Raw genomic sequence first — 27,884 nt, 5'->3', positions numbered from 1 at the left:
GCAATCAGGCGTTGGGAGATGAGAGGAAGCACAACAGACACATGTGACACAAGCTGGAATGAACACCAACTAACACAGCAAGAGACTGACACACAACACCACTACCCCCAGGGAACAGACAGTGAGGTGACACAAGCATGCATGACACCTCCACTGTGATTACAAAGGCAGATGTCTTACAAACTGGGAAACCCAGACATGTGTCCTGTGCCACAAATGTACATCACACATACACAAACACAAATCACTCAGCATGGCCCCTCATCCATGGACAAACGGGATCAAGGGGACCATCCATGCAAACATTCACATCAGTCCACCATCAACACCACACACCTGAACTGCAACAATGTGTATCTGTGAAGTCCACATGGACAGGTGACATTGCACATGCACCCATGACAAACACAGGAATGTTGCCAGGAACTAAGATGCACACACACATCACACAAGGACTGTTTACAACCCAGGGGAATGACAGACACACTGCACAGTATGCGGTACATGGCCATGACCTCAAAGGTCATGTAACCTTCATAATCCCTGCCACAGTCCCAGGACTATGCAGATGCCAAGGAGGAACACAAGGTACCTATGCTGACACCTGCCAGCATCACTGCCGTGAACCTGACAAGTGGAAGCAGTCACACACACATACAAATGTCTCAATCACTGAAAACTGCCACCTAGGGACAACTACATGATATTGCGAACAAACAAGTGCCTTGAGGAACCCTGACTGTGTCCCATCTGTGTCTGACAACATCATCACCACTCAGAACTGACAAATCACAATGATGATACACCAATTAACAGCAGTGTGTCATGCATCCACACATCTGGTAGCCCATTGGAAAAGTACTGGGATGAACCCAGTACCACTCAGCAAGCATCAGCAACAGGAATATATCAAGGGAACCCTGTCTGTGTATGAACAGGGATGTGGTCACACACACATGCACATACAACACATGCCATGGGCCCAGGCCATGTCACTGGACAACACACTAACTTGAGGGGACACAATACCTGTGGGAGCCCAGCTGTGCCAATCATATTCACCGCAAGTCCCACTCATGTCTGCAGAACACTTGGTTAGTCAGCCATCAGTTACCACACAATGAAGGCTCTGGTCACAACAGCCTGGGTATGGGAGTCTCCCCTAAGTCAGCTGCACATACCCAAAACATATGTCTAGCAAGTTGCACAGAGGACCCAGTTGCTCCTATTACAGTGATGCCCACACCTGTAGGGCCTGTAGTGATGAGCACGAAGTATGTGGAAGTGACAATTTGGACAATGGTAAGCACATCATATGTGCAGGGGTGCAAGCCACAGGTGTGACCCGCCAATGAAATGCTCACAGAGAGATTTACACAAATAGTTGATCCAGACACACCCAGGTAGCTGCAAAGGATACCCACCAGAATGAGATACATATCTCATGGACCACAGGGAGTACCTCACATCAACACATCAGTATGCAACATTGTAAACCAAGCATTACAGGTGCAAGGGCATGTAGAACAACATCAACATGATGTACAGCTAAATCAAGTTCACAGGGACAAAGTAAAAAGCTTTATTCAGCATATGAAAAGTGAAACATCTGTTCCAACAAAAAGCCAATGGCCAGTCCATGTCCAAATGGCAAGGAGTGAACTAGAGTGACAAATTCAGTATATGAAATGCTAAATGTCTGTGCAACCAAAAGGCCAATGGCCAGTCCATGTCAAAATGCCAAGGAGTGAACTAGAGTAACAACTGTCACACCTTGCTTGCCTGCACTGCTAAGGACCGGGGTCATTCCCTCGGAGGAGCATACATGGGGGCAGGCCAGGCACCGCAGGGACAGGATCAGGGCGCAGTAGAAGGAGGCAGTGAAGAGGTGGGGGATGCAGGCGAGACACTTGCAACTGCAGTGGAGCTGACTGAAGTGGTGGGTGCTGTCACAACTGTGGGGCACAAGTCAGATGGGGTGGGTGTCGGCACAACTCCAGTGGGCAGGTCAGATGGAGTGGATTGGCTCACCACTGCAGTGCCCAAGTCAGACGGGGTGGTCGTGGACTGCAAAGCAGTGCCTACATCCATGGGAGCAGAATGGGGGACAGGTGAAGTCGGCAGGGCAGGGGGGGGGACACGGTCCCCACATCAGTGGCACCAACTGTCTGACCAGGTATGGAGGAGCAAGTGCTAGGGGGGGACGGCCTTAGCATTTTGGGGATGGTGTATCTGTGTGTGGGGGAACCTGGAGCAGGGAGTGGCGGGGGAACCTCTAGAGTGGTGGCCTGGGGGAGGGAGGACAGAGACTTTGCCTTGGAGCTGCGTGCTGGCGGGGGGGTCTTGCTCTTCTGGCGCCGGGGGGACTTGCGGGTGGGGGTCTCAGTCTGACTGCGCCTGGGGGAGGGTGTCTGGGTGTGAGGGGCACTCCCCTCTGTGTGTGGGGACTTCCTCTTCCCCTTGTAATCAGGATCTGCTTTGTCAGTGGGGAAGAGGCCAAGGTCACAGAGGAAGAGCTTCTGGGGGGATGGGGTTGCAGGTGAGGCAAGGGAAGGGGGCTGGGAGGGAGAGGTCTCACATATGCACCCGTCTCCATACGATTCAATGGCCAAGGCGTATGCCTGTCCAACGCGTATGCATGATAGTCACCCGTGTCGGACCTCATTGGATTCAATGACAAGGCATACGCACAGCTCGGTCATGACCCGTGCAATGTGTACGCATTGTCACCCGCGTCGGACCTCATTGCATTCAATGACAAGGTGTACGCACAGCTCGGTCATGACCCGTGCAATGCGTACGCATTGTCACCCGCGTCGGACCTCATTGGATTCAATGACAAGGCGTACGCACGGCTCGGTCATGACCCGTGCAATGCGTACGCATTGTCGCCCGCGTCGGACCTCATTGCATTCAATGACAAGGCGTACGCACGGCTCGGTCATGACCCGTGCAATGCGTACGCATTGTCACCCGCGTCGGACCTCATTGGATTCAATGACAAGGCGTACGCACGGCTCGTTCATGACCCGTGCAATGCGTACGCATTGTCATTCGCGTCGGACCTCATTAGTATGCAACACACATATACTGGTCATGGACACCTGCACACCTGCCACACTATAGCATTGGCCACACAGTGACCCATGGCATGTGAGGCTGCATTCCCTGGGTGTTTGAGGGGGCCATAGCTGTTTTTTTATCAGGCACTTTGTGCAGCCACTCCCAGGCTGTTATCTTGTACATGGGGGCAGAGTCCTTTGTGTGTTGTGCACATTTGCACTGTGATGTGCAATTGGACAGAAATGGACATGAGTGAAGGCCACAGTGTCAGGTTGGATATGTTTAAGACATGTCACATACACCCAGAGTCCTGGGGGTGATGGCATGAACATCACAGTGAGACCTGTAGCCCCAATACTGATGTGCACCCACAGTCTCTATGCATGTTGTGTCTCAGATGTGTCTGATCACATGTTACCAATGTGTGACAGTCTCCACATCCATGTGATATATGCATCAACCTTGATGGGGTGTGTGTCTAAGAGACGTACATGTAGGGCCGGCATGAACAACAGTGGCCACTACCTGTGGGACTTACGCTTGCCTTGTGGTGTGTACTTACTACGCCATGTCCATTGCTGTGTTGATGTGGCAATACAGGGACACTGGGTTTCTGCATGGAAAAGATCTGTGATGCCTGGGAGACATGAGTCCTCATTTGTCACTGGGGCGTTTTTTTTTAACATTGCAGCAGCACATAGGTTGGGTGACACAGCCAGCTGATTAGCCCATTGCACTACATGGCACTCATGTGGACATGTGGAATTGAGATGTGAGGTGGTGGTCTTGTAGGTGACATATGTGTCCATGCCCAACAGCACACACCTCAGTACATTGTGTAATGCCATGAACTAGCATGTGATAGTGATCGTGGTCATGGCCACATGGGTGGATGTACTGACAATCTTCCTTTGTGAATCTCTGTACTGCAGGGCACCAGCTGTCCATCGGCCATTCCCAGACCTTGCAACCATGCAGGAATGCGACAGCATCAGACGGTACCGCTTCACTAGGCCACTGATTGAGGAGTTGGTGGAGCAGTTGGCGCCACATCTGCTACCTGGCCGGACATACCCTACAGCACTGACCCCAGAGGTGAAGGTGATGGCAGCCCTGCACTTCTTTGCTACCAGTACCTTCCAGTACACTGTGGCTACTGCTGGTGGTATGTCGCAAACGATGTTTAGTCGGGTGCTACGCGATGTCTTGGAGGGGATGTTGCAATTCCTCGACCTGTATATCAAGATCCAGAGCCAAGAAGAACTCCCTGTAATTAAGGATGCCTTTTATACACTGGGGAGGATGCCAAACGTCACTGGATCCATTGACGGGACACATGTTGCCCTGATACCACCACAGGCACATGAGCAGGCATACCGGAACAGGAAGCACTACCATTCGATCAATGCTCTGGTGGTCTGTCTTGCTGACATGTTGATCACACATGTGTGTGCACAGTTCCCTGGTTCGGTGCACGATGCCTACATTATGAGGAGTAGTCACATTGCAACGCTGATGTCACAGATGCCAGCTCAGCGTGCGTGGCTTGTCAGTGTGTACTGACTGTTTCTCATTGTGTGTGTTTGTCAGTGTTGTATTCCGCACTCCTACAAAACTCAGCTACTTGTTCATTTTTGTGTGTGTAGGTGACTCTGGATACCCCAACATGCCGTGGTTGCTGACACCCCTCAGGAACCCTGTGACACCAGCCGAGCTGCACTACAATGAGGCACATGGATGGAGCAGGAGGGTGATTGAGCGGACATTCGGCCTCCTGAAAAGCCCCTTTCGCTGCCTGGACAAGACCGGAGGGGTCCTCCCATATGAGACTGCAAAGGTGTGCAAAATAATACTGGTCTGCTGCATGCTACACAACATGGAGGTGCGGAAGGAGGTGCCTCTCATCCATGATGACGATGACGACGACCAACGTCCGGCACCTGTGGAGGATCCCGGCCTGGGCCAAGATGCCAGTGATGATGAAGATGATGGTGACATCCGCTCCCAGCTCATCAACAACTTCTTCACCTGAATGTGAGTTTCCAGTGTTGTTATGTGAATGTATGGAGGTAGCATGGAATGTGTTGAGCCAGCTCTGTTGCTGTCTGAGTGTGTCTGTGTGCCACTTGACTGGATGCGTGCTGTGATGTGTCCATTCAGGTGGTGTGTACTCCACAATAGGGTAGTACTGCTAACTAGTGTTTGTGTAGGTGTTTTGCAACATGTTTAGTGCATGTGTATTGCATTTCTCTCCTGTTCGTCTGTTCTTTTGACTGTATCTTGTCTGTCCTTCCCAGGGTCCTTTGCCTTTTGTGTGGTCAACACTGACCCCCAACACCCAGAAGCCAACATCAGTGTGGAAGTTGACAATTCCCATCAACTGATGTACCACACATCCCTGGACTTCTATTCTCCAACACATTGTGAGCGTGTGTCCACGTAGAATTACCTTGCAACTAGTGTGGAATAAACGTGTTGCTGATGTGTAATGAACCTGTGCTACGCTTTGTTGTGTGCGTTGTCTGTCTTCCCACATCTGTGTGACATCTGCTTACCTCACCTGTGGACTTGTTACCACTAACTGTGCTTGGTGTTGTGTCTGTGCATGCCAATGTGTTTCAGGTCAACATCATTGTGTGTGATGAGTAACATGGCCATGGTGAGTATGTTTATGTGTTGCCATAGTGGTGTGTCTCCCTCACATGTGTCCCATCCCCATGACTCACCTTACGTTGGTCACATTGTTGCAGTATTTGGCATGCACTGTGTTGTGTAGCAGATCGACATCTCCCTGAACATGACAAGTTGGAATCACAACAGAGGCAAGTATGGTGTACTGGTGAGTTTATTTACAAACATGTGTGAGTGAAGTACACAGGATGGTGGGTGCTGTACAGTGGTTTGGGAATCCAAAGTTCACATTGGAGTTGGAAGTGTCCAGAGTAAAGTCCACAGTCGTCTGCTACATTGACCCAACATGAACCCTCCATGTAATGTGGGCGAGTTGTGTGCGATTGGACAAGGTGAATGGGTTGCGCACAAAGAACATTATCCAGAACAGGTTTGTAGGCCCTGGGGGATGTGCTGGGACATCTGGCTCTCACATGTCCTTCTTCGGACGACCCCTCTTCTTCCGGGGGGGGGGGGGATCCTCATGTGCAGGCCTCTGCGGTGCAGGTGACTCTCCGCCAGAGTCCTCCTCCCTCCCTGTGGTGCTGGCAGATGGTGTTGTGACAGATGTTGTGGGCACACAGGGGGGTGGGGACAGGTTGGTGTTAATCTGGCAGAGGCATTGTAGTATGTCCCAATGCACCGCAGTAAGGGCATCCCACTTTGCCTCCATGCGGGCATGGTGGGCGACCTGCTCCTGTTGCATGTCCTTGAGGATCCCCACTACCTGGCCAATTCCTCCGGTGCTATCCTGGTACGCATCTAAGATGCGTGCCAGTTGGGGGTCATCATGCAGTCCAGACCCCTCTGCAAGGCATGTCCTGTGCCGCCCACCCCTCCCAGCACCCCTGTCCACAAGGGCAGGACCAGCGGGGGTACGCACAGGTGACACTGGGACCCCATGGGTGGTGTTGCTGGTGGTGTTGGCTGTAGCTTCCGGGGGGTCCTGTGTCCCTGTGCTGTGGGTGTTTATTGTCCTTGGTCTGTCCGTGTTGGCGGGGGTGCCCTGTTGCTGTCCAGATGCTGGAGGCATGGGTACAGGGGGGCAGATGTTGCTGCTGCTGGTGCTGCATTATGGCTCACACCGGAGGGGCCAGGTTGGTCGTCGTCATCCGAAGAGGACAGTGAGAGAGTCAGACCAGAGAGCTCAGTGTCCACCAGAGTCTAGGACTGGGTATCCTCGTCTTTTGGCGCTGGTTGCCCAGCACGACCTGTGTTTGGAAGAAACACACAATGTGATTTATGTTTCTACATGCATCGTTGTTTCACAAACATGACACTTTCTACTTTTCAAACAGATGCCTGCCTGTACACTGCTTTTTCCCAACTTGTCACAGACTGAGTTTGATCGTGTTGTTGGCCATTTGCCAGCATGGCCTTGTGCTCCCCACAACAGAGCCCAGTGTCAGAGATCTTGTCAGTCCCTTCCCACTCCCTGTGAGGCGAGTATGGTTCAGGTTGATCTTGCAGGGCCATGTGGGTGGGTGTAGGTTGTCTGTGACTGCAAGTCCCATCATACTCTTGGCTACATCCCCCTTCCCAGCATGCCCATGCTTTCTCCCTCTTGACTCTGCTTCCCTGTGAGGGGGTGTGACATCAATAGCAAGATGGCTGACTGAAATCCTGGTGTTTGGCTACAAATCCCAAGTGAGCCCCTGTGCTTCACACAGCACCACCCAGTACGGCGTATCTTTTGCTGATATTTCAATGAGGTGTGTGTCAATGCATTGTACCCGGTGAGTTGTGTGGAGTTTGTGTTGGGGGGTATCTCCCCATGCTAATTAGTATGGTTAGGACTGTCAGTCCTCCTTCCAATCATGAAACGTGCTTCCATTGTAGGGCATGCAAGTTGTCTTTCAGGATGTCAGTCAGTGGTGTCCTGCTTCTGATTTGCACACAAGCCCTAGCAGGGCCTTGTGCACCCCACAGCAGGAGCCGGTGTCAGCCATCTTGTCAGTCATTTTCCACTCCCTGTGATGTGGGCATGTTTCAGAGGGGTCTTGATGGGCCAATCAGGAGGGGGAGCATTATCTTTTTGTCCTGCCTCACTTCACCTGCATCCCCACTATTCCTTCCTGACAGTCAGCTGCACTGTGAGGTGGTGTGTTTGTAGTGGCAAACTGTCTGGCTGGGTGTATTTGGCTTAGTGCCACTGGCTTGCTCTATTTGTTTGTAGGTTGGTGCATGTCATGATACAGTCCCCAGTCACTATGAAATGGCAGGTATTGTGTTTGTGTGACTGGAATACACAGCTTTGGTTGATTATCTATTGGTTAGTGTAGCTTTGCTTGGGGTGCATGGTTTCACTGTCCCCTTGCAACACAATCTTGGGTATGTTGATTGTGTACTCACCAGTCTCTGGGATGTCTCTTAGGCCATGGATGCTCTCTGGTGGTAGGATGTCCCGCACCTTCTCCTCCCAAGTCCTGAAGTAGACTGGTTTGGCAGGAGGACCACCGCCGGTGCGCTGACTCAAGGTGTGATCTTTCTCGATGAGTTTCTTGACCCTCCTGCGCACGTCATACCACCGGTTCTGGATATCATCCTTTGTGCGCAACGTTGGTGCTTTTGCGTTCACCTTGTCCACAATCCTTGCCCACATCTTGGTTTTCTGTGAGATGGGGGTCCTTTGAACCAATGTACCAAACAAATGTGGCTCCACTCTGATGATCTCATCTACCAGCACTTCTAACTCACTACCTGTGAACTTTGGATTCTTCTTTGGAGGCATGGTGATGAGTGGTGGTGGTGGGGGATGTGTGTGTGAGGGTGCAAGTGATGTTGGGTTGGTGTTGGTTTTGCTGTGCGTATGTGTGTGTGCTTTTGTATGCGGTGCTGATGGTGTGTGAGTTGTGTGATGAGTGAGTTGTGAGTGTGTCTGTGGTTGCTGTGTACTGGTGGTTGCTGCTGGCTGTGTCTCCTGTTTGCAAGGGATGATGGTAGTGATTGTAGTCCTTTATATTGTTGGAGTTGTGTGTGTGTCTTTGTCCAATTAATTTTTTTAGGGTATTTATTGGCTTAGTCATTGCTTGTTTGGTCCTTTTTTTGTGTTTTTTTCCTTTGTGTTTTGTAGGCATGAAGGAGACGTTCATGTGACGGAAACGGACGCTGCTGTTGTCTCGTGCGGGCTTCTCTGCCTCGTTCACGCTGCCTGTCTTCTGTGATTGGTACGCGTCATTCGCAGTGGTCTCTATTGCTTGTGTGCCAGGTTGTCTGTGCGTGGCGGTCGTGCGGCTTGGTCTCCGTGCAAGTCGGTCTAGTTTTACATGCATTGCATCGTACTGTGCTAATCGTACATCGCGGATACAGGTCGGTCAGGTTCATTCTGGGTTCGTGTCGGTCGGTGAAAATCACGTCGGTTTTCCGGCCGGATCACTATTTTCCCTCCGGCTTGGTCGTACGGCTGTATTCCGTACGTGTCGGTTGTAATTCACTCACGTTGCATCGTACTGCACGGGTCGTACGGCGCTGGTCCATGTCAGTCGGTATTCGGTCCGGGTCCGTGTCTGTCGGTTCGTTTTACGTCCGGAATCAGAATCGACCCCAAGAGCGCGATTAATCAAAAGGTTTAGAAAGATTTATAATATGATCCCACTCAATTTTGCTACAATTTTTTCCAAAATAGGGCCAAACATGCTCCCTTTGAGCTTATCTAATCAGCATCCCAGTAGGGTTGTATTCGCATGTTTTTAAATGAGAACTGTGTTCACGTTTTGGTTTTCACTCCTCAAGACGGTCACTCCGTGGCAGTACTAGCAATGAGGAAGCCTCCGCCTCCTTGTATTACGTTGAAAGGAGATACAACTAGATGTTAAGTCCATGATGCTTGTCCTCTTTTGGAACTTGTTTGTTTGTGAGGTGTCCACCATTAATTGCACATGTGGTATATGCTCACATGTATATTTTTACATTAATGGGATCATCTTTCTCATTGTTTACAAGTGGTCCTGAACTTTAGCATTTTATTAGCTCTTACTTTTAGGTAAGTTTTTTTCAGCACAAATAATTGTGCACCTTGTGGTTGTCATAAGTGCATGTTTCCAGCACTGGTTTTTCCTACTTCCTGTCATACTCCACCTCTCTGAATCCCAGATGATTCCAATGGGACAGCGACGCTAGTTCATATTTCCTCCTGAGACTTTTTCTCGGTTTACATGAGGAGACACTGTTCCCGTGGCAAATCCGAGGGGGAAGGGGGTTGCAATGCAGAGAGCGTGTAGAGTCAAAGATGCTGTGGTTCGTTTACTCAACAGCAACACTGCAGCAGGCCTTCACACCAATCTGAACAATGGAATCAGCAGATATGGTATCTTTAGTTTTGTCGTTTTGTTTTCATTTAGATTGTCCGTGAAGGCCCCTTCATCAAAGTTCTCAAAACTGTAGTGAGTATGATTTAAGCATCAAACTCACACTACAAGCAAATTTAATGGGGTTAGCTTCATCGAAGTCCTGTCTGGCACAGCCCTGCCAACAGTATGTACAAGTTGAACAAAAACACTGGTTATATTTATTTGTAGTACGATGTTTAAACTGAGCTCAGCACATAGTGCAATCAAGTCTGTCAATCCATCTCTCCTTTTCTTCTTGTTCTTTTTTCCATCCAGGTGTGAGACTAATGCAGGATGTTCTTTGGGGTGAAGTTGAAGTGGGAGGTTCAAGGGAGCTGGCAAGACAGAGTCCTGGAAGCCAGGAAATAGGTAAGTGGCAGGCAAAAAGGCTAAGTGAAGGGGAGGAGTGTGGAACGTCTTTAACTAAGACTGCTTTAGAATGTTAATAAAGGTCACATCCTAATTGTTTGAAACAAGGAACAGGTGCAGATAATTAACTTTATGAGGCTGCTTTCTAGAAGATGCTTAAGAATGTTTACATAGGTCGCATTCTAATTGCTTATAGCAAGGAACGGGTGCAAATGATAAATTTGATGAGGCTGACTTCTCGAAGGTGTTTTAGAATGTTCACAAAGGCTGCATTCTAATTGTTTACAGCAAGAAACAGGTGCAGATGATTAATTTGATGAAGGTATCTTCTAAAAGGTGTTTTAGAATGTTCACAAAGGTTGCATTCTAATTGCTAATAGCAAGGAACAGGTGCTGGGTATTAGTTTGATGAGGGTTGTCTTCTTGAAGGTTCACATTGATGTCATTCATATCTGTTGCTTGATACTTATTCTGGTGGATTTTCTTGATGTTTCCACGACATCTGAACCCTGACCTGGCATATGCATGGTTAAACATTTGTAAAAACTATTTAGCCTTTTCAAACAAACAGGAGAACACCAGCTGCAGCTAGCTATTAACAACAGCATGTAATATGGTGAAAATCCATGGTACAAGACGTTTGTTCATTCATGAGAGTTGAGAGGAATTATATGACTCATGCTGGTATATTGTGATAGTCAAGAGAGGTGAGCTGTGGCAGGAGTACTGAAGGTCGCCCCTTCTGAAGGTTGTCTTACAGGTTGTAGTTTGGTGGGGTGGAGGGCATGAAATCGTCTCACCAGGCGAGAAGCATGAACCGAGGAGGCCTGTTCCCAGGAACTCTCTGAAGGGTCATAACCCTTCCAATGTATAAGGTTTAGTTTTCCCTGAGAGTCCAAGATACATGAACTTTGTACTCTTGTTGGCCATTTATCAGCATGGGTGGGGGCAGGGTATCATATCGTGTGGCAGATTGGTATGTCTTGATCAATCAAATGTGAAACTCTGGGTGGATAGTGTATTCAGGGGGAAGCCGTAGCTTGACGGTGACTTGATTAATTATCTTGCTAATGTCATAAGGACCTATTAACTGTGATCCTAGTTTCCTTGTGCCTTCTAGTTGTAGGTGTCATGTTGATAACCACAACCTGTATCCTTTGTATAAAGGTGCTGTGGTTCTATGCTTGTCAGCTTGTACCTTAATGACCAACTTGGCTTCTGCTAAACTTGTCCTAGCGTGCTTTTACATCTCATGCAGTTGTTCTAATCTTTCTGTAACTGAAGGTAGCATAGTAGAAACTCTTGCTATATCAATGGGGAGGGCCTTAGGATGGTTTCCTGACATGCAGAAGAAGAAGGGTATGTAGTCTGTGGCTGAGTGGGTGCTGGTATTATAAGTGAATTGAGCTAGGGATAAGGCCTTATTTCATTGTCCTGTGTACATGGATAGTAAGCATCTTATGTAGCTTCTTGGAATTTGGGTTGAACCGTTTAGTTTGCCTGTCGGTGTGTGTGTGGAAGGCAGATGGCAAGGCTACCTCCATTCTTAAGTTATCACAGAGTGTTCGCCAAAATTTTGATGTGAACTGAACACTGTGATCTGAGATGGTATTAGTTGTTAGACCATGCAGCCTTATGATATGATCAATGAATATTTGACTAAATTCTACAGTGGTGGGTATCTTTTTGAGGGGGGTGAAATGTGCCTTTTTTGATAACATATCAACAACTACTAAAATGGTAGTTAAGTTATTGCTTGCTGGATGGTTAGTAATAAAATCCAGACTAATGGTGTTCTTAGGAACCGGGGGTAGAGGCAGAGGCTGTAATAAGCCTGCAGGCGCAGTGTGAGTGATCTTGTTTCATGCACAAGTTGCACCCTTGTATATCCTTCAGCATAATGTTCTACCAGAAGTTTTTTTGACAATTCCTTAGGGTTTTTGTTATACCTGGGTGCCCTGCTAATGCTGTGGTGTAATTTCATTGAATTACCTGACATCTTAATTATATAGTAGGGATATACAGTTCCAGAGCATGAAGGAACTGCTTATCTGTGATAGCATGGTTAGGTGCTTTGATTAATTCTTCGGACTTTAGTTTTTTATATTCTTCATTCGAGGCCACCATAAAGGTGTCATCCTCATTGAATGCAACTATCTTTTCTGGTTGAATAATAGTAGGGGAGTCTCGTGTGGAATGGGGAGAGTGAGCATACCCCAGCCTAGAAAGAACATCAGACTGTGACTGTGACTGCTTGGTCCCTGGGCGATAGTTATGATTACACTGAACCCACTAAAGAAATGCAGCCATTGCATCCGGGGAGGGTGACTTTGAGAGCCCTGACAGAGCTAATGAATTGTACATTTGTAAATAAAAATTAAATGCACCACTTCACCCATTCTTCAGCATCCCAAACCAGATCAGACCTATTACTTTAAAGCTGATGCTTCGCAGGTAGCTGTAGGAGGAATGTTTATATCAAAAGAACCCAAGAAGTGGCCAATTGCATCCCATAGCCAAAAAACGTCTACTAACAAAGCAAAACTATACAGTGGCTGAAAGAGAACTTCTGGCCATCAAACTAGTGTTTACTGAATGGAGGCATTACCTACGGTGGGCTAAACATACAGTCACAATTGCAATGCCTGATTGCCTTCTAGAGACCACACAAATGATTGCCCCTTTTTTAGCAGCTGTGTTATGGGCCCAACTATTTATGAAAAGTGCAGGATGAAACTACGATAAAAATTGGAGAAGCCAAATATCTGTTGAATTTCCTTTACATTTGTTGGAGTTGGCCAATTGGTAATGGCTTCTACCTTTTTGGAGTCCATAGTGATGCCTGTTGGAGATAAGTGATACCCAGAAACTATACTGACTGTACATGGAAGGAACATTTGTCCAATTTAGCGAATAGAGAATTTTCCCTTAAGGTGCTGCAAGATGATGTATACATGCTGTACCTGTCCTTATGCCTAAGGTGCTGCAAGATGGCGTATACATGCTGTACATGTCCTTGTTCCTAGTTTGAGTGAATCAGAATGTCTTCTATGTGGACATTTACACAAACATCTAAAAACTCCATCAAGACCTTATTAATGAAATGTTGAAATGCTGCCAGTATACTCAAACTTAATCCTGAAGGTGGTTTTACATTCATCGCTTTCTCGTACATGGATTAAGCAGTAAACTCCATGTAAATCTACTTTCATGTAAATGGTGGAATTCCTGACCTGATCAAGTAATAGCGAAATTAACAGGAGAAGAGAGTGGTTCTAATTAGTCACCTTATTGACTGCCCTGTAATCCACACAAGCCATCAACTCCCCATTCTTCTTTGGTACAAAGAAAAGTGGGGAAGACACAGGCAACGTGGCGAGGTGTATAAAAGCTATCTCTAGTAGTTCTCCCTGGTATTTACATTTATATTGAGTTTCAGGTTCTATCAACGCGTAAACTCTTCTGCAGGGCAGGGTTTCTCCTGGGGGAAAATCTATGCGGTAATCAAAGGCTCTATGTGGGGGCAGATGGGTGGTTTTCACTAGGTCAAAAACATCTTGAAATTCCTGGTATTCTTTGGGTAGGTTAAGGCTTTCTAGTCCTTGGACCAATGAACATTGCAGAGGTATGCCCACCCTCATATCCTCTTGGTTGAAGGTAGTAGTGCAGAATGGTGAGACCAAGGTTATGGTGTGGTGTACCCAATTGATTTTTAGATTATGGTGTTCTAGCCAAGGTATTCCCAAAAATACTCCAAAGGTTGGAGTGTCTATTAGATAAAGACAAGTTGTTCAGTATGCCCATTATCACACACTAAGGTTAGAGCCGCTGTCTGAAAGCACATTAGTCCAGAAGACAACACTGAACCATCCTCTGCTTACACAGGCTCAGGTTTTTGTTTGGGAACTTTTCTGAGCCCGAGTTTGGCAGCTAGGGTCAAATCAAAGAAATTGCCTGTGGCCCCTGAGTCAAAAAGCATGGATATTATTTGCATCTGCTGTGAGGATGACTGTGACTCGGATAGTCATCTGCCGTGGAATTCATGTTTCCGCATTAGTCAGCTATTGTGATATCTGTATGGCTTCTCTTGACAAGACGATCTCCCTTCTGGTCAAGAGCCTTAGTTTTCCCTGTTCTTGATCAATCTCTACACAAGTCACAGCCTTAGTCTTTTTTGGTTTTGCAGTACATTCCCTAGCTAATTGACCAGCTTTGCCACAATAAAGACATAGGTTTAGTTTGCAGCAGTGTCCCTTTCCCTCATTAGATAGTGGACCCCTTATACCTCCTATCTGTATAGGTTCAGTATAAAGAGTCTTTCTGTCTGACTCCTCAGTTTTGAGAACAATTACTCTGGTGTCGCTGCAAGATTGGTCTCCTCACTATTTTCCCAATCAGTGATTTAGCTCAATCACAAGATCAATAATCTCTGCACAATTGTTGGGCAGATCAATGATGTGCAAGAGCAAATCTTTAAGGTCATCTAGTAATCCTAAATAGAATAAGGATGTTCTTTTCTCTTCCGCACAGCATGTTTCCACCAACAGTTGATTGAAAGTAGTAATAGAAGTCAGCTGGTCCTTCGAACCTTATCGTAGGTTTAATAACTCATTGTCATAGCAGCTTTAAAAGCAGAATAGTTGTACAAAAGAGAATAGTTTTTTCTATTAAAGCAATTGCCCAGTTAGTGGATACAACTCCCAAATAAGAGATTACAAATGCTATTTTAGCAGTGTCATTGGGAAATGCCTGAGGTTTGCATAAGAAATGTAGTTGCCATTGAGTCCTAAAGGCTGCAAATGTAGTACTGTCCCCATAAAATGTTCTGGAGCACAGGACTGGGAGTAAAGACAGATACATGCAGATTCTGGTAAGTAGTTGTAAACCCCCTCTTTCAAATGGTTCTCCAAACACAGGCTGGGTCAAAACTAGGTGACTATCCTTGGGCTATTTATCCCTCCATTGTGTGAAATGTGCCATCTCTAGTTGCAACTCTTCCTTAATTGTTGCATTTTCTGCTTTTAACCCATTCAGATCTAGTTGCAACTGCTGCATTAACTCAGACAGATTGTTAGAGTCATTGAGGTCCCCGGATAAGGCACGTGCTAGATTGTCCGTGAATATTTAGTCTTGATTTGTCATGGCATCTCCTAAAAGGAATATTAGGTGTGTGGCTTAGCCTTCTGTCATAAGCCACCTACCTGGATCCCAGATGATTCCAATGGAGCAGTGCTGCGAGTTCCCAAATACTCCCAAGACTTGCCCTCAAAGGAGACACTGCTCCAGTGGCAAATCCCAGGGGGAAGGGAGATGGGTTGGAGAGAGCGTTTAGAGTCAAAGATGCTGTGTTTCATCTACTCAACAGAAACACTGCAGCAGTCTGATGAATGGTGCCTGTAGATATGGTACCTTTAGTTTTGATATTTTGTTTTCATTTAGATTGTCCTTAGAGGCCACTTCATCAAAGTTCTCGAAACGGTAGTGAGGATTATTTCAGCATCAAACCCACAAGCAAATTTGGACAGGGTTACCTTCACCCATGTCCTCTCTGGCAGAGCCCTGCCAACAGTATGTAAAAATTGAACAAAAACACTGGTTATCTCTGTATGCAGCAAAATGTTGCAACTGAGCTCAGCATGTAGTAAAATCAAGTCTCTCAATGCGTCCCTCCTTTACTTGTTCTTTTTTCCATCCAGGTGCACGACTAATGCGGGACGTCATTTGCGCTGAGGTTGAAGCAGGAGGATCAAGGGAGCTGGCAAGACAGAGTCCTGGAAGCCAGGAAACAGGTAAGTGGCAGGCAAAGAGTCTTAGCGAGGGTAAGGGTTGTGGGCAGTCTTTAAATAATGCTGCTGTGGAACGTTCATAAAGGTCTCATTCTAATTGTTTGTAACAGGAAACAGGTACAGATAATTAACTGGATGAGGCTGCCTTCTAGTAGGCCTGGGCGGTAAATTCCGTTCCGTTCACGGAATTTGCGGAATTTGGGTAAGTTCGCGTTCCGCGGAGAACGCGAAATTGCCCAAAAATCTGCGTTCCGCGACTTCGCGAAATTTTTTGCTTGTTCGCGTTCTCAATATGCGTGTTCGCGAGATATTTCACCCCGAGCACGCAAACAGCGATCGCGAACAGGAAAAAAGTATCGCGAACAAGCAATTCCGCGTGTTCGCGGAATTTCTGCATGTTCGCGGAGATTTTTTACCATTTCGCGGAGATTTGCGTTACGCGATTCCGCGAATTCCGCCCACCCCTACCTTCTAGAAGGTGCTTTAGAATGCTTACAACGTTTGCGTTCTAACTGCTTATAGCAAGGACCAGGTGCAGATGATTAATTAGGTGAGGCTGTCTTGTAGAAGGTGTGTTAGAATGTTCACAAAGGTCACATTTTAATTGCTTATAGTAAGGAAAAGGTGCAGGGGATTAATTTGATGAGGGCTGTCTTCCTGAAGGTTTAAGTTGATCTATGCTGGTTGCTTGATGCTTATTCTTGTGGATTTTCTGGATGCTTCCATGGCGCCGAAACCTTGTATATGCACTGTAAACATTTCTAAAAGCTATTCAGCTATTTCAAACAAACCGGGGAACACCTGCTGCAGCTAGCTATCACCAACAGCATGTAATAAGGTCAAAGGTCAGAGTACAAGACGTTTGTTCATTCAGTGTTGGGAGGGATGATATGAGTCATGCCTGTATATTGTGATCGTCAAGAGAGGTGAGCTGTGGCAGGAATCCTGATAGGTATGATGTACTTCATTCTTATATTACCTTGCATTTTCTATATAATTTATACATATATCTGTGTGTTTTGATAATATAATTAATAGGGCACCCCTTTTACCACTGGTCCTGATGAGGCCTTAAATGCATCAAAGGCCAAAACGTGCCAACCCTCCCTCTCCTTGGAGAAGTAAATCCAAAGACGAATATTTTGAATCAACCATTGCTAATGGGGAACAATACCAGAAAAAAGAATATATTGTTTGTTCCTAAGATTATTTCTTGATGGATTACACACTTCTGGAAAGGAATATTAGAACAACCTATTCTTGTTAATTTTTGTATGAAAGAAGTGGTCAGGGGAGGACTAGGGTGACCTTAATTTTGCTAATTTGTCAAAATTATATGTGTTTACATATTTGTGATGTTTATAAATGTTTGTTGTATTTCATATATTTTTGGGGCACTGTAGAAATAATGGAATTGACAATAAAGAGCAGCTACAATTGAGCTTTGAAAACATATGTTTGCTTTAGCATTTCATTGACTGTGTTTGACTACAAATAATTTAGTTGGCTTATCCAACATATTTGTTCTGTTTGATTCAATAAATGTTATTGAGTAATTTTCCCACCCTCACCCATAGTTTGGGTGCATACATAGGTTAACCTGGGCAATAATAGTGCTCTTATTACTTTTAAGTAAGTTCTATTGTAGGTGATTTCAAGGATTTTCCCAAATGTGAGCTTTCCTTGATCCATCCTTACCCCTTGTGCTTGAAATTTGCTATGTGGCATATTGAATTGCCCCCTACTTGAGACACAAATAGATTTAAGAGCCAGCTTTCTCAATCCAGTACTCCTTTACAGGGAATCGGTTTTTATTCTTCACCTTTTATGTAGATTGTCAGATTATCGAAAATAGAAAATATCTTCTCTTTTTCTTCCTGAGCCTTAATTTCATAGGCTTCAGATGAAGAATATGCTGGAGCCAGCGAAGCGCACACAAAACTTGTTTTGATGCATGCTTTTGCTAAAAAGAGAAGATTATCTGAGCTCATTCACATTTTAATTGACTAGTTAAAGAAGTACTGTTGCTGTTAGGTTCCTTTTTTTAGTATTATTACAAGAGCCGCAAGTAAGGCAAGCAGAGACAGAGAAGGGAATGCACAAAGAAATACAGGAAAATAGTATGACATACAGAATTGCATGAACAAACCTGACATTCACATACTGTATAAGTATGAAACAATACACAGTAAGAGTGATTTACATTCTAAACATTCATGTCTTCATAAGTAAAGAACGTGTGTCTTTTTTTCACATTTACCTTGCTTTAAGCAGAATCAGCATTATTATTCCGAAAGTAAGTATGATGCCGGAAGTGTAGGCAATTATATAGATCATTGCTCCTAGAAAAATGGAAATATAATAGTTAAGTCTTTTGAAATGTATTAATTGCTTTTAAGCTTTAAACTATATGCTTTGTGCTTTCAAATGTCCTAGACCCCATGATTTACAGTTACAGCTATTTGCATTTGCATGGCAAATCTCACTTACATAAATATTTTGTCACAAGAATATTGCAGCAAAATATCAAAAACCAAAACATCGTGGAATTAAGTATCTACTGGCAAGTACAGAATTACGATTGTTAACACAAAATCTTAAACAGATATATTTTGTCAAGGTACATAGGTGAGTAATTAAGATTAATAACTATATACTTTACTATATCTACCCTTGTTCATATTTTGGTCACCAATATTATTACTACAATATACTTGGAGCACAACAGTTAAAACTTGATATTTCCATAAGATATCCTCTTCGCTTCTATTATTTCCTATTCTCTGCTCTTTAAGAAACCAAAATAACTATTTCTTCCCCAGAATTTGCACTTTATATAGTTACATATTGTAGAAAGAATAGTCTGTGTACATAGCACTTTAATATTTAGATGTTTAGGGTGCAGCTTGTTTCAGCAATCATATGAGAGATCCAAATTCATCAGCTTTATCATATTAATGCAGGGATCTCACAAGAGAAATTAGTCTCCACCAAAGACATATAAAGCAAATTAATTATATCAACATCAGGTATGAGATAGAAAAGCAGACATTTGAGGTGAGCAAATTTAGAGTATCGCTGGTGTTCTTGAGAGTGCTCCATTCAGGAGCTGCTTTCCACCTAAACTTGAGAACTACCAAGAGTTCTCTGGTACTTCTTTGTATAATTTATGCGTCACTCTATACCTGAAAGGGTTTTGTTTTGACTTATACTGGGTGCTCCCTTGTGTCTGAACACAGCTATACCTCTCTGAATAGCTCTATTGAGAGCACTACACATCAGGGGCTGCTTTTATTTATTTCAGGTTGGCTTGGATAGTATTTTATCAAACCAAAGTTATAATACTGTGCCTGGAGTCGTAAAAGGCTTCGGTCATTTTATGTATTGAGCACTCTCAAGAACACCAGCGATACTCTAAATTTGCTCACCTCAAATGACTGCTTTTCTATCAATGTCTTTAAGCATAGAATAAGCATGTGTCAGCAGGTTGGCTTGGATGGTATTTTTCCAATCCAAAGCTGTAATAACGTGCCTGGAGCGGTAAAAGGCTTTGTTCATTTTACAGCTCGGCACTGTGCTAATCCTATGCTTAATGACTTTGCCGTAGGAATGGCAAAAGACTTTGTCCCTTTCTATCTCGCACCACTTACAGGACACTCCAAATATGGTAACTGTGTGGTTTGTGATTTCACCATCGGAGGCAAAGCATTTGTATTTACAGATATAAAAAGTGAATTGAGTATGTTTACAAATTGTAATACTTGCAATGTGGTGTACGCATTTCTTTGCCCTTGTGACAAAATATACATCGGACAGACTACTCAAAAAATCTGTCTACGTATCTCCCAACATCGGAGCAGAATCAGGTGCAAAACAGCCAACGCACCTTTGGTAGAACATTTTGAACTAAATGGACACTCAGAAAAAGACATTCGCTGGACTATTATCACAGTGGTCAAACTACCCCCTAGAGGGGGGGACATTGCCAAACTTCTGAACAAAGACGAATTGAAATCGATACTTAGAACTGACAGCCTCAACACTGGACTGAATCGCCTTGAGGACTGGACATCATTGATTTAAAAATGTCTCTATTATAAACTCCTAAAATTGCGTTCTGAAAAATGTTTTCTGTAAAATATATTGAATTTTCTGTCTCTCTGTTATTGTTTACTAGCCACCCACAGCCCATTCCAAGATGTCACCACCTCCATGCCACCTTCACTCCATCCTCCATTTCCATCAATCCCCTTACCTTAGTCCTTTCTCTATTTCCCCCACATCCCACCTGACCCATAACATCCAATCAACACTCCTGCCCCGCCTCCATATAACTCAACATTGAATGCATGACTCGGTACGTATACACGTCCGACTGATTCTGCCATCGAGCCGCAGCTTCTAATCGGTAAGTCCTAGACTCCAACGGGATAACACGCACGCTTCCACTCCTTGCCAGTACCTTAACCTTTTCCCCCCTTCTTCCAGGCGATCGAGCCATCCAAGATTCATAATTGCACCTATCCTTTACTGGGTATTCCCGAAGAATTCTACTGGTGAGTGCCTACCTTGACTTACTTCGGCCCTACCCACGACACCGCATGGGTCTAACCAATTCTTTTCACTCCTGGACGCTGCCATTGTAGCAGCGCTCTCACCCCCAATCGCCGCCAATTCAGCAGCGCTCCTGAAGCACCTTCTGTTCCCCAACCCAAACCCGTTTAGGTATGTAATTTACCCACACAAGTCACAAGATTTCTTACCACCGCCCCCCCACAAACCTCCCTCTATTAATTACGCTTCCGTGGGTTGCATAATTCTGAATTTTTCATTCATGTAATGTATTATGATGTGGTTCGTAATTCCCGCTTCAAATTGCCAGTAAATTGTGGTCCTATGACAAGACCTTCTTGTTTTTAGAAATCGCTCGTGCTGCCTATATTATAGTTTCACTCCATCAACTGTATGTTTTTTGAACCGGTTTCTATGTTTTAATGTTTAACTATCATGTATTAGAACAAATTGACCCACAATGATAAGATCTTCGTGATACCTTCTGACTAGATACACGTCTAAGGTTTCTGCCAGTTGTGTGCACGACTCATGCGTGCTCAACACGAATGATCACGATTCGCATATTTATAATTGGCATGTCCTTTCTAACTTTCTAGTGGCTCACTTCCTTTTATTCTTATTGCGTCCCTACTTTGTAATGCGCACACCGGTTATTCTCCGCTGACACCTTAACCTTAAATATGCTCATTCTACGTGTTCGTAGCGTCTAACTGATCCTATTCACATCTTCTCCAGCATGATTCCTATTTGCCGTTATTGCTCTCTTCAGCACTGTACGCTTTTGGCCTAATTAGCCACCTTGATAGGTCACACGCATATCCCTAATCCACTATATCACGTACCCTATCACTTCCAGTACCGCTCCTTAACTACGCAACTCACTACCACTCACCGTTCTTCAATCCACACCTTCCTGAGTTTAAAACCGCGTTGTCTTTTAACTTCTTGACATCTAAGCATATATGCCCTAATTGCCTCCTTGTTGTATTTTCCTTCCACACTTTCCCTTCAGGCTAATAGGCTCTACCTAACAGGCATGTACCTTATGTCCTGATGATGAACCGCTCATTCTCTCCACGGTTCGAAACACCGTCGACACCTTGATACACCTTATACGAAAAACTGCTATTTATTTCTTTGTAAAGGTGTTTTTTGCGATTTGTTCCTCACAATTCTGTGTATACTCATGTGTAACAAACCAATTAGCATTGCCTGAGCCTCCTGTTGTTCACCGCTCTCTCTTGTACCTCATGGCTAAGTAGGACACAGGCTTGTGTCCCACTTTATGTACTGTTTGTACTAATTGTTTTTAAAATTGTTTAAAAGTAAATATTAGACCTCTGCCCGGCTGGGCAAGTCAAGCCAATATAGTAACGACTGAGTCTATATTCATTTCGCTCTCAAAAAATTCTTCCTTCTAGGGACCATTGTTGTCCCTTTCTATCTTGGCATGGATGGTACTGTGCTAATCCTATGCTTAAACACTTTGAAAGAAAAGCAGACTTTTGAGGTGAGCAAATTTAGTGTGTCGCAGGTGTTGAGAGTGCTCTATACAGGAGCTGCTTTACACCTAAACTTGAGAACTACCCAGAGATCTCTGCTTCTTTTGTGCATAACTTGTGTGCCACTCTATGCCTGAAAGGGTTTTGTATTGACTTATACTGTGTGATCCCTTGTGTCTGGACAAGGCTATACCTCTCGGAAGAGCTGTAATGGGAGCGAAAAACGTATCAGAGGTTGACTTTATTCATTTCAGGTTGGCTTGAATGGTATTTTACCAATTCAGAGCTGTAATACTGTGTCTGGAGTGGTAAAAGGCTTTGATCATTTTACAGCTCTGCATGAATAGCACTGTGCTAATCCTATGCTTAAAGACGTTGCTGTAGTAATGGCTAAATACTTTGTCCCTTTCTGTCTCTGCATGGATGGCACTGTGCTAATCCTATGCTTAAAGACACTGATAGAAAAGCAGACATTTGAGGTGAGCAAATTTAGGGTATCGCTGGGGATAAGAATGCTCTATACATCAGCTGCTTTCCACCTAAACTTGAGAACTACCCAGAGTTCTCTGCTTCTTTTTTTCATAATGTATGCATCACTTTATGTCTGAAGAGGTGTGTATATATATATATATTCACAGAAAAAACCATAGGTTTCAGGCACGTTATAGTTAGGAATTAGCATTTAAAAAACCTCAGAAATTCACTGAAAAAGACATAAGTTTCAGGGGTGTTATAGTTAGCTGGACTTTTCACTTGTACAAAACCATTGAAATTCCCCCATTATAGTTAGTTCAGCTAACTATAACTCGCGCGCCCGCAATGCACTGCTGATTACGTCACATATTACATCACTCATGACATGGTCAGTGACATCACTCATGACATCACTGATGACATCTCAAATGACATCACTGATGCCATCACTGATGACATCATCCAGTGAATGTGTATTTTTCTGAAAATTAAATATGTTTTATATATGTATATCTCAAGGTCGATGGAAGAATAAATGGGTATATAAGTGTCTAAATGGATGATTTGTTTTTGAAAAATTGATTGTTTAACTGACTGATTAAGTGTATCATAGTGAATACATGGCTTAGTGAGTAATGTTTAAATATGTAAATATCTGTATCAGTCTCTCACTTTGTGTATAAGTGGCTGCATGGGTTGGTGAGTAGCTACATGGGTGTCTATATAGGTTATTAGTTGGTTTTTTGAGTATCAGTCTGAGTGTCTGCATGGTTCGGTGGGGGGTATTACGTAGTACATAGGTGCATGAATGAGTGACTCACTGTTTGTATGTGTTGAAGACAGCATGTGTGCAGGACTGTATGGGTGGATGAGTGTGTGTATGGGTATGTTAGTGAGTGAATGACTGTCTCAATAGTGTCTTTATGAGTAACTACATATGTTTTAAACTAGTATATGTGACTATTGTTGTATATAAGTGAGTATATGTGAGAGTGAGAGATTGAAAAGAGTTCCTGTATGAATAAGTATGTGTTTCTATAAGTGATTGTTTAAAAGACTAAGTATGTGTAAGTTTCCGTAGAAGTAAGTGTGGTGGTGTGTGTATAACTGTATATGCAAGTAAATGTATGTTTGATTCTTTATTAGCATGAGTGACTATGTGTGTGAGTAACTCTATGGATGAGTGGCATTGTGTAACAGGATGTATAGGTGTATGAGTACATATGATGAGTGAGTACATGTATGAGTGACTGTATAGGACTGTTGGTGAATGAGTGGATGTGTATGTGGATCTTAGAATTACTGAAGAGGTTGTTGTAACTGGTATTGGTATGTCCATTGTTTTGAACATTTTAGTCTCTATTTTTGAATGTGTGTATCAAAGGTTATATTAGGGTGAGAGGAGGTCTGCCACTCTATCACAAGGATGACGTCATCAGTGATGTCATCAGTGATGTCATTTGAGATGTCATCAGTGATGTCACGAGTGATGTCACTGACCATGTCATGAGTGATGTAATATGTGACGTCATCAGCAGTGCATTGCGGGCGCGCGAGTTATGGTTAGCTGAACTAACTATAACGGGGGAATTTCAATGGTTTTGTACAAGTGAAAAGTCCAGCTAACTATAACACCCCTGAAACCTATGTCTTTTTCAGTGAATTTCTGAGGTTTTTTAAAAGCTAATTCCTAACTATAACGTGCCTGAAACCTATGGTTTTTTCTGTGAATTTCAAAGGTTTTTTAAATGCTAATTTCTAACTATGCCGACAGAGATAGGACATGTGAAGAAAGAAGAAAAAATGCACAGAAAGAAAAAAAAGAAGTGCAGAAAGAGGCAACAGAAGTCCTCAAAGACGAAGAAAAGTGCAGGAAGAAGGATAACGTGCTGAAAGAACAAAAAGAAGAGCAGAAAGAAGCCTTGTTGCAAAATCATCCTGTACCCTCAACTTTTTCAGACGGATACTGGTGGTAACTGAGTCTGACTAACCAGTCCTAGAGCCAGTGCTATGTTAAAAGACACTTAGAATACAGTGAAAACACCTACATACACTAGGGAACATTATGCGTTGGGGTCCCCCTGTGATTAGCATGACCTCCTCTGTAAGCCCATAGTATATAATAGGGCAGGGGGATTAAAACTACCTCTTAAAACAGGCCACAGGGCGTTTTTGCACACGTTAACTCAGGCCCCATCCCCTCCCTTCACCACTGTGTAAACACGCCCTGTGTCCGTTTTTAGTTGGGAGATTAAGTTCATTTGAATCCTGAGGGTCCCTAGGGTCCAACTAGCCCACTAGGTACCTCCAGTAAGTGCCACAGCGCTGCGTTGCAGAGAGGTGTAAAAAGTGGCATGGCCTGGACCACCTCTCTGCAATGCAGCTCAGTGGCGCTTACTGGAAGCACTTGGTGGGCAAGTTAGCCCCCAGGGGCCCTCAGTATTGAAGGGAAATTATATCCCCAATTTAAAACGTGCCATAGTGCGTGTTTGCACACGTCACCTCAGGCCCCGTCCCCTCCCTTCACCACTGTGTAAACGCGCCCTGTGGCTGTTCTAAGTTGAGAGATTAAGTCCCCTTGAATCCTAAGGGTCCCTAGCATCAAACTAGACCACTAGGTACCTCCAGTAAGCGCCACAGAGCTGCGTTGCAGAGAGGTGTAAAAAGGGGCTGGGCCTCAGAACACCTGTCTGCAGCGCAGCTCCCTGGCGCATACTGGAGATGCCTGTTGGGCTAGTTGGCCCTCAGGGACCCTCAGTATTGAAGAGGAATTAATTCCCCAACTTACAACTCACCAGGGGGCACGTTTGCAGAGTGCTGCAAGGAGGGGGCGTGGCCTCCGGCACAATGCCAGTCTTTTATTTATTTTAATTTTTTAAGAAGGGGGGTTGTGTGGTTCCCCTTCTTATTCTAATTTATTGGCCCTGATGACCCCATCCCCCAGGGCCTGTCTCCTAATTATATTTTTTTGACCCCAATCCCCAGGGCCGGCCACTGTTTTTTATTATTTTTAAAAAATATATATTTATAGACACACCTAGAACATGCTTGATAAACCGTATGTACCTATCACCATGACGATTTGCGTGATATTCATTAAAAGGCGACTATGCATACAATGAATCCACGTGGAATGTATTTACACCACTAGTGAAGCTCTGACATGTCTGATGCCCTACCGTGCCTAATCCCGGTAGACACCCTTGTCGTTTATTTATACAAACATGGGTAGCTATTGACGGGCACATTTAATACACATGCACACCAAGCCATTCAAAGGGGATTCGACAAAAATTTGACCAAAACTATGCAAGAAGCCCCCCTCACGGTTAATAAAACACACATCCACTGCCGGATGTGTAATACTTTTTATTTTACTCTCTGGAAAGGGGACGAACATCACTTGAGAGTCACAGTGCGCTCCTGGCAGAGCCCAATGCTGTGTTACACCCACCATTGCCTGCTGAGTGCCACACACCTCTGTGTTGTATTCCACCAGCTAGTGCATATGCTATGACACTCTCTAGCCCATGTGCACTGTAACACCACCCCGTGAATATGTCATGCCCAACTTGTCTTTGCACGGGTTATATTGCCCCATCTAACGTGCCTTCCTCGATGCCTATGTTATAACACACAGTGCTATGCCATACATATTACAATCTGGTATCCATATCTTTGTCACAGTGCATATGCAACGTTACACTCCCAAGCACATATTTTATATTACAACTTTAGAGACTAGTTAGGTTACACAACACTGCCCTGTGCATATTACACTCCAAGGCGCATATCGCATAGCACGCGCTAGTGCCTGTGCTATCTCGCGCTCTCCAATGAATCTGTCATTGCGCACAATGTATTGCATATTATATTTCACGCCCGGTTCATCTTATATCACACTTTTTGGTGCATAGTTTATACCATACACTATATCTAGTTTTCATTTTCAATCGTGCTCTCAGGACTATGTTCTATATAACACTGTGTTCACCTACCCTTTTCACGGGCATTACATTTTGCGATAGGGGGTGGAGGGTCAGGGGGTGTTTCTGCCAAGTGAGCCCGGAGTCACAGTCACAAACGTCCTCTTCTTCCTGAATAAAAGTGAGATTATGCTGCATACTTGTTCATATTTTAAGTAGTTCGCACAGACACATGTTTTAAAAACAATAAAGTTCCTAATACCCGCCTTCTCTGAAAAGTTAGCTTGCTGCCCCATCCCCCTCCTCCCTATCCTCTCTTGTGTGAATCCATGGACTAGCCTCCTCCCTCCTGCCATGCATGGTCTGATGTGCTGCCACTGCCCTCAATTTAGTATGATGTACCAGTCCACTCCTCCTGCCCTCCATTGCCCAATTCTATGCACCATCATTGACCTCCTGCTTAAACTCTGTGCTTAGCTTGCTGCCCCTATTCTCCTTCCCCCTGCCCTCCGATGACTTTGTGCATGCCCCTGCTCCATCCTTTTTGCCCACCATGTTCCATGGAACTGCCACTCCTATCTACTCTGAGTGTTCTGTTGAGCTGCCACTCCCCTCCCACCTGCCTAGCATTGTCAGATGACTGTAACCTGTCCCTGCCACCTCCACCCTGCCTGTCCACATGCCATGCCCCTATCCTCTTCCTCCTGTCCTACATGGTCCCTTGTACTGCCACACCCTTCTGCCCTCCCTGGTCTGTTGTGCTGCAACTGCTCCTCCTGCCTGCCCCGCGCGGTCTGTTGTGAGGCCCCTTCCCCTGAACTTTCTTGTCTCTGCCCAGGTCCTGACCCTCCCTTCTATTCTCCATCGTCCTTTGTGCATGCCCCTGCACCCTCCTTCTTGCCCATCATAGCCATTGTGCTGCCACTAACCCTCCCACTTGCCATGCATGGTCTTCTGTGCTGCCATGGCCCCTCCCACCTTCCCTGTGTGGTCAGTTAGCTGCCCCTGACCCCCTCCCACCTTCCCTCCATGGTCTGTGTGTATTCCATCACAGTCTCACTGTTGCTCTTCATGGTGTGTCTTGCTTCTAGTGCCCATCCTGCCTGACCTCCATGGCTATCTTGCTGCTCCTGCCCTGCCCCCTTGCCCCCAGCCCTCTGTTTACATGTGCAGACCCCTACTCCCTCCCTC

General features: G+C 45.0%; 1 protein-coding gene across 1 annotated transcript in view; it reads right to left on the bottom strand.

The window, feature by feature from the left end:
* GFRAL (GDNF family receptor alpha like) overlaps positions 1-27,884 on the bottom strand; it is a 1,025,020-nt gene that overhangs the window by 151,982 nt on the left and 845,154 nt on the right. Inside the window, exon 9 of the mRNA XM_085610866.1 lies at positions 18,477-18,558. Within this exon, the coding sequence (XP_085466992.1) occupies positions 18,477-18,558 (82 nt within the window). The remainder of the gene's footprint in view (positions 1-18,476; positions 18,559-27,884) is intronic.

The sequence above is a fragment of the Triturus cristatus genome, chromosome 6 (genome assembly GCF_964204655.1).
Source record: "Triturus cristatus chromosome 6, aTriCri1.1, whole genome shotgun sequence".
Taxonomy (NCBI): domain Eukaryota; kingdom Metazoa; phylum Chordata; class Amphibia; order Caudata; family Salamandridae; genus Triturus; species Triturus cristatus.
Note: the sequence above shows the minus strand (reverse complement) of the source record. Positions and strands in the feature narration are given on the sequence as shown.